At 37.1% G+C, this 13169-nt stretch overlaps 1 protein-coding gene across 1 annotated transcript; it reads left to right on the top strand.

Moving 5' to 3' along the window:
• Window positions 1-7724: 7724 nt before the first annotated feature.
• LOC131737818 (olfactory receptor 6N1-like) lies at window positions 7725-8672 on the top strand. Its single transcript, XM_059029541.1, has one exon. The coding sequence runs from the start codon at window positions 7813-7815 to the stop codon at window positions 8638-8640; it is 828 nt and encodes a 275-aa protein (XP_058885524.1). The 5' UTR covers window positions 7725-7812; the 3' UTR covers window positions 8641-8672.
• The last annotated feature ends 4497 nt before the right edge of the window (window positions 8673-13169 follow it).

The following is a 13169-nucleotide window of genomic DNA, read 5'->3' as shown; positions in this document are numbered from 1 at the left end:
GGCGAGTGACCAGCATTTTAAAAAATGCAGTAAGAACTTACTGACATATGATTTACATTCCATCTAAAGCACATTTTGTACTGCTATGAATCCATTTGCATAGGTTCAAAACAAGTGAAGCATTTCCACAGCACAGCACGTGCACACTATTCTATAGAGCATTCAAAAAATGTCCCTATATAAACATTTCAATGGCAATTTTTCAAACATAGGTTACAGTTAAAATAGCATTAGAAAGCATTAGCTGCTAACATTTTCATTATTTCCCACTTTGAATGTATGAATGTGTGTGTTTGTCTGTTTTACAACAGTGTTGCATAGTTTAGTTATCATGGGTTAAGAGTTGTTCTTAATTGCTAAAGTACAATGCTGAGTACTGCTAAAACAATTATCCAAGCATTTAACTCAAATATCAAAACACTGTGCATTTACTAAACTTATGAATGGGGTTCCTGGCAATATAATATAAGTAACAGAGGAATATAATAGAAGTAATAATCGCAAAAAGATCAAACATAACTGGGAGTCTAGAATTACCCTTGAAATTATACATAGAACACTGTCACCTGGTTGATGAAAACAGCAACTGGTAGTTTGGGTATGAAATTCATTTAATATTGAAACAGCTACATGGAATATCATAGGAGAACAGATTCTGTAGGTTTCCTCCCCAACTTGATTGAAGGAATGTAGGCTGTAATAATCTGGGAATGGTGATGTATCATGAATGGACAGTCCAGGCGGGCCGTTGAACCTGTTGGTAGTGTCATGCAGGTATTCCCTGGCATTGTATATCTGTAAGAGTGAGAGACAGTGAAATGATACAAACAGATCTGTACTGGTGATCTGGGTGCTACTAAATACACACAAACATTAGTAAAGTTATAGACACTGTTGTCCGACTCCTGCTTGCTGATTAGGAATGCAGTATGCACTATATCCTCATCATAACCTCTTTTTAATTGCTATACTGATAACTCAGTACTAGGATACAAGTGAGTTTTAGTTTAAAGCTTCTTTATCCTCTCCAACCTAAATTGCAATCGAGTCAGCACAGAGCTATATTAAAGGTTGAATTGAACCACTATAGGTCCTAGGTGATGCTGCAATGCAGTTAATGCTAGTGTTTATAATGGACAGCTCTTCTGCAGTGGAACAGAATTAATCATAAAGCAGCTGAGATACAGCTGTCCCAAAACCAATGAGCTTAATAATATTGAGGAGTGATTATAGAATAATATAATTGAACATTTAACTAAAAAAACAATTCAATGTTCTTCAGATGTTCCTTTATATTTAATTAGGAACATTCAACAATTACTGTTGGCTATTTAAATCAATTTTGAAAGATAGTACATACCACACAGCAGTTATAGTGCAATCAGCCTACGCAGGGACTTATAAAGGTGCCAATTATTAGTGTTCATGTTTATAATAAATGCACATGGTACTGGACAATAATTAATTAAAATGTGATTTTCTGTTGAATGTATATTATATTCATGTAGCAACAATTCATGGTACATTCATACTGGTCTATATTTATTCATGTTAAAGCTGCCATTCTGTGTCCCATTACTTACACTTTACTGTTGAAAACAATGTTTACCAGTGCAACTTTTGATAACAGCTCAAACAAATATATTTATAAATATTTGTACAGGTAAAAGTTCAGTTATCAGTAATGTAAATTGTAATGCTCACTCAACCTTCACCTTGAAATAAATTCAGGTGTACTGTGTAGCTTTCAGGGAGGGTCATATTAAGTTCAGCAACTAATACCTTGTCTCGCTGTGTACAAGAAGATTGTGTAAGAAATTATAAACTGGTCTCCATCATCTTACCACAGTTACAGTACAGGTCAGTTTCCATAGGAACAGCCTCCGAAGGTCAACAACAACAACGTTTCGTTGCCCCTCCAGTTACAAGCTTTCATTGAAACAAACATTCAATCATCCATATAAGAAAACGTCTAAAAGTAGTATGGGCCCAGTGACAGGGCTCTCCCTGTCACTGGTTCTTGCTTAAATGTGTGCAGCTGGGACAGAACAGGAGGCATGTTGCTAGGCAACCAATTGGGCAGGTAGGCTCGCCCGCTGCTGAGCTGATCGGGAGGTCCGGATTGGCTGGGGGGGCGTGCCCGGAGAGGCTGTGCGCAGCTCAAAGGGTGTCTGCACCAACGTTCAAGGCTACTGCATGGCCATAGCTATACAGGCGGGTGCTGAGCGAAAGCTTACTGTGTTGACATCGACGAGGACAGAGTTCATGAAGAGAACTACTGCACGAAACCCTTCCACTCCAAGACGGTGCTCGTGAAGGCATTGCCCAGACAAGACCGTTTGGAGTCGCTGTGAGGATGCCAGGACTCCGGGAGGCCAGAAATAGGTCAGTTTATAAAGGCCTGTGCCCAGTTGCATAAAACATCTTCAGTATTTTGTGTTCGTGATTTGTTTCATTTCAACCTTTTATTCTCGCTCTGTGAGCAAGTCTTTTTGTTTAAACCTTTTATTTTATTTTTGTTGTTTGAAAAATAAAAATAGCGCCACAGTGCACGTTTGCACTCGACCTGCCTGTGTGGCTCTGCAGGTTCTGCTTGACATCATCACTCAGCCCTCCCTGTCACAGGCACATAAATGGTAAAGTAATTCAATGTCCCTGGCAGTGGACTGTCTCTGTTTAGCGCACTCAAGAACTTACAGAATAGATTAAACTGTGTTGAGAATTGTAAGAAAACGCATTTGAGAGCAAAACATTTAATGACATTTTTAACTTTCATAGCTGAAGAGGTGCTGGGGCTATGCGTCGTCATGCCCAAATAATGCGTCTTCGTTTTGCAAAACGTTGCGATGGTTATATTTCTCGAGAGAGTTGCAGTTGATTTCCTGTGTTAATTCATGTTAATTTATCAATTTCCACAGCGCTGCGATAATTGCAGTTTCTCCTCTTTTAGATTTCACTCACTTGCGATTTTACTCAAAACATTTGCAATGTAAGCAGAGTTGCGAGAAAGATGAGAAAATTTGAAAGATCTTTGAATATTTGTCCCTAAATCTTGTATGCTGCAAATCACCCATTGTTGTTAGTAAATTTTCTGGAGGCGTTTAATTGAAGTTTTACGGTAATTCAGTGCTAAACTGATTCCATTTCTGAGCCATTATTTCACACTGGCTTACAGATCGAGACAAATTAAAAGGGTTAGTATGCCTACCTTCCTTCTCGTGGTAGAGAGGGCACTATTGCTATTAGAAAACTATTTTTGCATTATTTTCTTTAAAAAAAACACTTTAAAACATTTACATTGAACTTGTAATGATTTGTTAAGAAAATCACTTTTTTTTACATGTCAGAGCTGCTTATAGTTTATCTGGACAGTGCCAGATATCTGAATGGAGCAATATAATTGAATTGTCCGTGTCTCGATTTGTTGTTCTTGAAAGATGCTGTCTGAGCTCCTGTCGAGCTGACAGGCTGTGATTGGCTGACTCTGCAGTTGCAAATTGTGGCTTTGTTTATTATTTGCTGTCCACTAGATGTTAGAATTAAGCTTAAAAATACAGCAAGTCAAAATGAAAAAGCCGATACTGGCGTAGATTGATTTTAAATTGGATTCACAGGTGACGAAGTGATGCTTCAGCAGACATCTACTGTGTATTGATGCCCGCTATAGCTGGAATCTGATTGGCTAGCGATACTGAATCGTTTTCTAATAGTTTTTTGTCCTGCCTTGGTTATGTGCTTTTATGATTGTTTTGTTTGAAATACAGAGCTTAGCTTTGTCCCCTAATAATATGTTCTAATAATAGTTTAGGAAGGAAAAAAACTTTTATATATATATATATTGTAAACCAGCTGCACTCACTCGGGTTCGTGCCCCTTTAAAATTACGACCCACAACAACTGAAATGAAGTTTCAAGCGCGGTTGCGCTATTTTTAATGAACACAAAAATAAACAAACACACAAAACAAAACCTAACTCCGTTCGGAGCGCTTACTATACAAGTTTTTCCCTCACTAACTTGCAGGACGGCTAAGCCGTTTACCTGCCAACACCACCTACGCAGGTTTAACACAGCACACTTTTACCTTGCCTTACGACTGCCAGGAAGCAGACCACTCCTATCTGCCTCCTTCTCTTTTAAACCCCCCCACCTGGATCTAATTCCCTCAATAACGCCCAGGCGAGGATGATAATCAATAATAAAACAATTAAACTAAACAATAAAACAATTACGAAATCAATTAGCAAATTAAATGAAACAATAAAGCAACACAAATCAAACAAAAATGTGCATTTTCACATGTTTTTTTTTCTTTTTTTTTTTCTTTGCAGGGAGGTTTTAACCCCCTCCCTGCCGTCTCTCACAACCCGCTATATTACAATATATATATATATATATATATATAGCTTAACTCTTGCCAAGTGTTTTAGAGTTCCTTTTACATTTCTTTTATGAACCCCAAAATAAATGTCCTTTTTTAGGTTTTTTAGGGATCTGCTGATGGTGATATTCAGCGTTGCTGATGGTGATATTCTGTGTTGCTGATGGTGATATTCTGTGTTGCTGATGGTGATATTCATCATTAGAAGTATCTCGCCAAAGTGTGAGGCAATTAAAAAGGCAAATAGAATGTTAGGCTATATTGCACAAAGCGTGGAACACAAGTCTAGAGAGGTTATGCTAAGATTATACTGTGCCCTAGTTAGACCCCACCTAGAATACGTCGTGCAGGTTTGGTCACCTACAAAAAATACATCACTGCACTCGAGAAGGTACAGAGAAGGGCAACTACATCTGGAAAACACAGAACCCAGGCACTATCACCAGGGTGAGAAATGGATATAGACGGTAAACTGCTGTCTGTCAGGTCAGGATATAGGTCATTGTGATCTACGTTTTCATGTTACCTATAGCTCTCATTTTTGGTGAATAGAGTATTAAAGTACTCACACAGATATTTAAATAGGACTTCCGATAATAATAATAATAATAATAATAATAATAATAATAATAATAATAATAATAATAATAATGTCATTAGTATTCAAGACTAATTAATTAAATATGTCATAAGGATCAATAGATTTGGATAGTAATAAATGTATAACAATTGTACTGGCTTGTTTTTTCCTCATTGTAATTGCCATCTTCTCTTTGTTATTTTTTCCTCTCTTTCTTTGGGTCAGAATACGAATTGGACCTTCCAGAAACCTTGATAATCAGCACACTTGATTCGAAGTGAAATTAAGTGTTTTTTTCTGTAATTGTCAATCTAACCCTAAGCGGCGCCTATTCTCTGTGGTAGTATTGTGGCACAAAGGTATATAAGCACCAGGAGAATACTTATTCTTTTTATATTAATTGTGATGTCGAAATAGTATCAGGACTCACACTACAACATAATAATAAATATAAAGTAAGCAATCTATGCAATGTTTTATATTTTCTTTTATTTAGATCTGCCACTGTTGGACTGGTGGTTTTTGCTTTCATTATGTTGATCAAACTGAAATGAATGCTTGACTATATTCCTGTGAGTCAGGGAGAGTCAAGGGTACTCGTTAGCAATGTATTATTAATTAGCTATAATTGAATTATATTATTTGGGTTGTTAAATTCTGTAAAATTTTGTAAAATCAATTTGCTCCTGAAAATACAAATCACTGCTTAATTTAAATTAATAATACCTTTAAATGATATGCTACAGACAAGTAATTTCTTCATTTAAGTTCTAAGGGGAAGGGGTCTGAGAGTTATCATATCAAATACTAAGGGTTGGAGGTAATGGATTTTACCCCCTAATAATCCTCTAAACCAGGCATACACCAATTTAGGGTCTCATTAAACCACGCCACTAGGCTGTCAGTCTGAGGGTGGTAGACCAACGTTCTAATGCTCTTAATCCCCAAAAGTCTCGCTTATCAGCCGTGACATGAAGTAAGTGCCCTGGTCATAAGAAAACCCTGACAAGCTACTCGGCAACACACCTGGCAGATGTAGAGCAGAGTGAAATGGCCTTTGGATTTCTCCCAACCCAAGCAGCCAGCTAGGGGAAAGGCATCAGCCAGCCATAATAAATCGCCCCAGAAGGGCCTCAGAACGAGCAACTGGTTTGAGTTAATTCTCCAACACGAGTAGATCTCGAGCTAACTTAAAGCTAACTTAGAGCTAACTTTTTAGCTGTAATGCCTTTGATTGAAAATGCAGTTTGCATCTTGTGGAAATATGCACAGTGCCAGTAGAATTTGAAAACTATCAGTTGAGTATAGATGGACAAAAAAATTAGTTTTGCACATACAGGGTAAAATTGTTTTCTATTTCACTCGTGGATTTGGTATGGGCTAGTGTGTTTACAGGTGTGATTGGTTCACAGGCTGTCAGTCATGTTTTCAGAGATCCCTGCAACTTGTTATTACTTTCCTTGCTCAGGTAATCACAAAGGTAAAGCTTTGGAGATCTTGTTAATTTCCAGTTCTAATTGCCATTGTCTCTTTTTTCATTTATTTATTTTTAATGGTTGCTTCAAGAAACCCTGATAATTAGCACCCTTGACTCTCTAAGTAAACGTAGTGCTGTTTTTCTGTTGTTTTCAAATGAACCATAATCAGCGCCTAATCTCTGTGGTAGCGTTGAGGCACAAAGGAGCACAGTATAAACTCCAGCAGATTTTTTTTATTTTCATTTTGGTCCTGATGACACCGTGGTAAAACATGCACTGTAACAGGAAACAAAATCCAAAGTAAGTGATCTATTTCTTCATTTTGAAAATCAGGAATTTACAGACAGCGTATATAAATGAAATCATTGTTACTGTGTTATTTAACCTTGTTTGTAAAAACTACAAAGTAACGACATCTGCATTATATGCATGTTGTTTACCTGTATGTTTATCTGCTGCACAGTATACAGAAACAGGTTCTATAAAGACTGAAAGGCACAAAAAACATTTAAAACTTCAGAAAAAATCCAGTTTTTTGTAGTCAGTCTCAGTTAGCATGACTCTGCTACAGTTATCTATAAATAGGACCAATAGTAATATACGATATATTTTGTGTAACATTTAGGATTTTGTGATTCCTTGTTGGGATTGAATTGTTTATATGCGATATTTCTTGATCTTATCTGTTTATATTTTCTGTTTTATTGTATTTTTAACCCAGTTGCTTTCTCCATTTTGTGTATAATTATTGTGATTTTAATCCTGTAAAGCACCTTGAAAGATGCTATAAAATAAAATATCTTCTTCTTCTTCTTCTTCTTCTTCTTCTTCTTCTTATTATTATTATTATTATTATTATTATTATTATTATACAGTAGCCTACTATATTAAAAGCAAAAGTGTTTGTTGCTTCTGTGTTTAAAACGCTATTCATGTTTAATGAACTATTAACAGCTACTGCCAGTATGCTTTAAGTATTTAGAGTTGCTTCTGGTAGCGGGTTTTTGGATGATTAGTTACCAATGTGAATTAATGGATTGCAAAGTACAATGAAACTGTGAAAATAGAAAAAAAAAAAAAAAACGAAAAGCAATCCAATGTCGTTAACGAGATGTAAACATTGCGAATCCTTGTTCTATGAGTAAGTGGACGACACACAATAGCAGCAATGTGTTACATTTAAAATAAGTTATTGTCTGTTATTTTTTCTTTCAGGTTAAAGTATGAACCAAAGCAAACAGAATTCAAATGGAACCGTGTTTACCGTCACACAGTTTAAAATAAACGGTGCAGAAAGCAGTCTAGAGCAATTCTACACAGCGCTTTCTGTTTCTCTTGTGATAGTGTATCTTCTTGTTATAACTGGAAACCTCATGATTATACTGTTGGTAGCAGTGGACCGAAGACTTCACACACCAATGTACTTCTTTCTTTGTCATTTATCTTTTCTCGATATAGTGGTTGTAACAGCTATTATTCCAAAGATGTTAGCCATTACTGTCATGAAGGATGATATGATTTCATTTTCAGGATGTTTTTTACAAATGTATTTCTTTCTAGGTTCTCAATGCACAGAAAGCTTTCTATTAACCACAATGGCTTATGATCGTTATGTTGCCATATGCAAACCTCTGCATTACAATACAATCATTACTAACAGAATGTGTGCTGCACTGATATCTATCACGTGGTTTTTAGGGTTTTTCGGACCAGTCCCAGCTGTAACTTATGCTGTACAATTGCCATACTGTGGACCCAACAAAGTAATCTATTGGTTCTGTGATTTTCCAAACGTAGTTCATTTGGCTTGTTCAGACACTTCATTTGTAATCAATCTAGCATTTGCAAGTGCAATGGCTATAATATATATTCCATTTTTCCTGATTTTGTGTTCCTACATTAAAATAATCCGATCGGTTTTTCGCATTGCAACAGCTGATGGTCGGCGTAAGGCATTTTTAACTTGTTCTGCCCACATGCTGGTTGTTCTTACTTACTTCTTCTCAAATGCAGTAGTTTACCTCCTTGAAATGGTTGGGAATGTATCCTCTGATACACGGGTCCTCATCGCTGTCTTCAATTGCTTTTTAACGCCATTGGCCAATCCCATCATTTATTGCTTGAGGAATAAAGAAATAAAAGATGCTATAAGAAAGTACATCCTCTTGAAAAAAATAGTTCCTTCGGATTCCAATACGTAGTTATTGTTCTGATTCTGTTTCTGTTGTCATGTTAGCAGGCTTAAAAGAACCTGACTGACACTGCACACGTGTACCAGCGTGTAGAGGGGAATGGATCCATGTAGATGTGCTTATCTTAGTAGTTAAAGGGTTACTGCATTGAATCCACAGGCATGTGATCATGCACATTTACTTCAATATAAAGTTAAAGGAATACTGTATACAAGCTACATTTCTGTGATATCTAATCCATTTAATATTCTGTCATTATGTGCTTTTTCTAATATCCTTTTTCAAACTGGATTTCTGGACTGAAGTGATTTTAAAAATGAGCACTAGGGGGTGTGCAACTGTAATTTCTGTCCCCTTTACAACTGAGGCAACATTGAGTTAATAAGCCCAACAATTATTGTACAAATGCACTGTATCTTTGCTCACAAAAGGTGCACTATTCTAAATCTTAGTGTGAATGAAACCATAAAGCAAGAACTGTTGCAAAGCAGCTTGATTCACTCCAGGTTTGACTGCAGGGTTAATAAGGCACACCTGAGCTAGTTGCATGTACCCTCTGGCTAATCAAGCCTATGGTATAACCTGGAATGGAGCCTTTTATGAGTCTCATACCCAGCCCTGTATCACTTGCTCTACAAGTGCCTTTATAAAAATGAAAAGGTGATGTTTCAATTTAATTTATACCAGTTAAATCATTCATGCTGTTCTCCGCATCATACACAGTATGAAAAATCTGTACATCTCTAAATTAATTGGTTGTGTCTGTAGATCTCCAAATAATTCATCTATACAAAAAAAAGTTACAGAGGAGCCAGAAATGACTGGTGCACACAACTAGTTTGTGAACTAATGGTGTTGTTGTATAGTTTCTAATGGTGCATAACTGTAATTGATATATTGTTATGTATAAAACCATTCAAATGAATATGGAAAATATTCAAATATGTTGTACATTAAAGTTAAACAAAAAACTGAAAGTTGTATATAAAGTAAGCTGGTGTAAAATGTAATATTGTATATTTTTTTAAAAAAATAACATTTTCTTCAGTAGATTGAGTAGATTATTTCTGTGGGTGTGACAGGAAGAAATATAACCTAAATTGCCTCTGTTTGTGATTGTCTGTACACCACAAAAAGAAAAATCCAGATGAAGGTAATGATTGCACACATACCACATGAGACATATGTTGCATTGGTCCTAAAGTCTTTGTTTTTTATTTCTTTTACTTTTCATAATATTTTGTATTCAGTCTTAATCTTGCATTTTGGTTTTGAATGTCCAAATAGTTGTTTGCAACCGCTACAAAAAAATGTGTAGACGTATCAGCAACATAGTTGTGTTGCTGCAGCATACGATAGATAGTAATATCAACTATTTCATTATTAGCTCAGCTATTCATTATTGTATTAATCAGGGTCTTTGAAAGCAGCCATAAAACACTTAGTCACTCATCAATGTCAGCTTCATGCGGCCTCTGTAATTTGCAGTCTTCCAGAGAAGTTATTTGAACTAGAACTTTTTTATGTTCATGTAACGGAAAAAATGTAAAAGTATAAATAAATAAAGTGGCCTAAACTGAATGTATTGAGTACAATGACAAGTGTATTACAGTAAGTTTCTATAACATATAGAACGGAGCCCCATGCTCCAGACAGCACCCTCATTTGCCTTATTTGAATATTATCTGGATAAGTGTTTGTATACTTTTGAGTCCTTGACCTTGTGAGTTTGAAACTCTTTAGTAATGATTTTGCACAGTGCAAAATATATTTCCACGGAGGGTGACCAGCATTTTAAAAAAATGCAGTAAGAACTTATTGACATATGATTTACATTCCATCTAAAGCACATTTTGAAACAATGAAATGATACAAACAGATCAGTACTGGTGATCTGGGTGCTACTAAATACACACAAACATTAATAAAGTTATAGACACTGTTGTCCGACTCCTGCTTGCTGATTAGGAATGCAGTATGCAGTATAACCTCATCATAATCTTTTTAATCGCTATACTGACAACTCAGTACTAGGATACCAGTCAGTTTTAGTTTAAAGCTTCTTTATCCTCTCCTGCCTAAATTGCAATCTTTGGACCAAGGCTGTCGAGTCAGCACAGAGCTATATTAAGGTTGAATTGAACCACTATAGGTCCTAGGTGATGCTGCAATGCAGTTATTGCTAGTGTTTATAATGGACAGCTCTTCTGCAGTGGAACAGAATTAATCATAAAGCAGCTGAGATACAGCTGTCCCAAAACCAATGAGCTTAATAACATTGAGGAGTGATTATAGAATAATATAATTGAACATTTAAGTAAAAAATGATTCATGGGGCTCCCGAGTGGCGAATCTGGTAAAGGCGCTCCGTGTGGAGTGCAGGATGCGCCCTATAGCCAGGAAATCGCCAGTTCGAGTGCAAGCTATTCCATTGCTGACCGTGGACGGGAGCTCCCAGAGGCGGCGCACAATTGGCCGAGCACCCCCCGGGTTGGGGGAGGGCTTAGGTCAGCCAGGGAGCAGGCTTGCCAGTGAGCTGCCCAGACCTGCGTTGTCCTCCGACGCTGTAGCTCTGAGGTCTGCATGGTGAGTATACAGTGTGAAAAGAAGGAGTCGGCTAACAGCACATGCTTCGGAGGACAACGTGTGTTTATCTTCGCTGCTCCCGAGTCAGCGCGGTGGTGGTAGTGGTGAGCTGAACCTAAAAATAATTGGATATTCTAAATTGGGAAAAAATTCAGAAAATTCTAAATTTTTACAGAAAAAATGATTCAATGTTCTTCAGATGTTCCTTTATATTTAATTAGGAACATTCCGCAATTACAGTGGGCTATTTAAATCCATTTTGAAAGATATTAAATACCACAAAGCAGTTATAGTGCGATCAGCCAATGCAAGGACTTATAAAGGTGCCAATTATTAGGGTTCATGTTTATAATAAATGCAGGGCAATGCACATGGTACTGGATAATAATGAACTAAAATGTTGCCCCTCCAGTTACAAGGTTTTATTGAAACAAACATCCAATTATCCATATAAGAAAACGTCTAAAAGTAGTATGGGCCCATGTGACAGGGAGAGGAGCCCTGTCTTGTGCAAATGTGCCAACATTCAAGGCTACTGCACGGCCATAGGCAGACACTGAGCGAAAGGGAGGCAAAACTGGCAGAGACTGTTTTTCCTTATCGGGCTACAGCAGGTCCAGATGGCCAGGCGCCTAGTGAGCTCCAGCAGACACCTGCAGGGCTGGCGTTTGTCGTCTAGTGGCAATCATGCAAGTTGTGTTGCATTGTAGAGTGTAACACATGGGCTAGTTTATGCGAAAAAATGGAGATGTAGTGTTCCATTCCTGTAAAAACCATGTTGTGTAATCCCTTAAACTAATTTGAGTAAAGTAATGCCTGGTAGTGATTTGGAAATACAGATTATGCTCACCAGAATATGTACTGTGGTTCCATGTTTTTGTAATTACTCAATGAGTCATAAAAAATGTGCCATGTCATTGAAATGACCTCTTATATGTGAAAGTGATGATGCCCAATGTCAAAAATAGCTGAGGAAATGTCACAGCAATGTCAATAATAATAAATGTTCTATTGATTGTCTGCCATCTTTACATCAAAGGCTTTACGTATTTGCAGCTAAGAAAAACACAATTTGTGGCGATGAAGGCGTCCTGTGGGTATATTCCTCAAGAAAAAACTTTTAATTAGCGCAAACATGCGCTGTGAATTCTCAGCAGTCATAAGGTTAACAAGGTCTTAATATATGACCTAACCTTTAAACACACGGCAGTTTGTTTCTTCTTACGTGTTATTAGCAAACCATTAGAGAATGTTCCACTCCAGGAAGGAAAGTAATAATAATAACCAACACATTCTTTAGGTTAATTTTAATTTTAGATATTTCCCAAAAATATATAGGACAAATACTTGCATGACAACACTAAGGCCAGTCTTTTCTTTGTAACTAAAGCATGTGCATTTTACTACACACACACACACAGACCAATATAAATCGATAAACGGAAGCAAATACGCTGCTAGTTACTCATGAGTTATATTAGTCATCACAGACCATCATGCACATCTATGAAAACTGAACAGCAATTATCCTGGCTAATCAGCCCACCTGCATTAAACTAGTGCGGGGCTCAGTTGAGACTGCCACTTCCCCCCCCAAAAGGAGGGAGGGAAGGAGTGGGACAAGACTACTGGAGGTGCTAGAATACAGAGAATCAATATACTGTTGTTCAGATGCTTTTAAAACGCATTGCACTGTGTGACAGATGGACTGACACACACACACAGGTACTGTGCGTTGAAGCGCTGGTCCGCGTATTTATTCAAAAATAAACAAACACTTTTACAAAAGAACAATGCTCACAGAGCAAAATAAAAGTTTGAACAGAAACAAATCTCGAACACAAAAATAATTCCTCCACCAAAACAAGTATCGTGCTGGTCCTTCCAACATGAGTAGCAATTGTAGCTCTCTCTCAGATCCTTTTCTCCGATCACTCGCCCCGACCAGCCAA

The sequence above is a fragment of the Acipenser ruthenus genome, chromosome 8 (genome assembly GCF_902713425.1).
Source record: "Acipenser ruthenus chromosome 8, fAciRut3.2 maternal haplotype, whole genome shotgun sequence".
NCBI classification, from domain to species: Eukaryota; Metazoa; Chordata; class Actinopteri; order Acipenseriformes; family Acipenseridae; genus Acipenser; species Acipenser ruthenus.
This window is presented reverse-complemented; position numbering and strand designations above follow the sequence as displayed.

What these genes read in the sequence shown, in the direction of transcription:
- LOC131737818 (XM_059029541.1), top strand. Translation starts at nt 7,813, where the DNA reads ATGATTATACTGTTGGTAGCAGTGGACCGAAGACTTCACACACCAATG.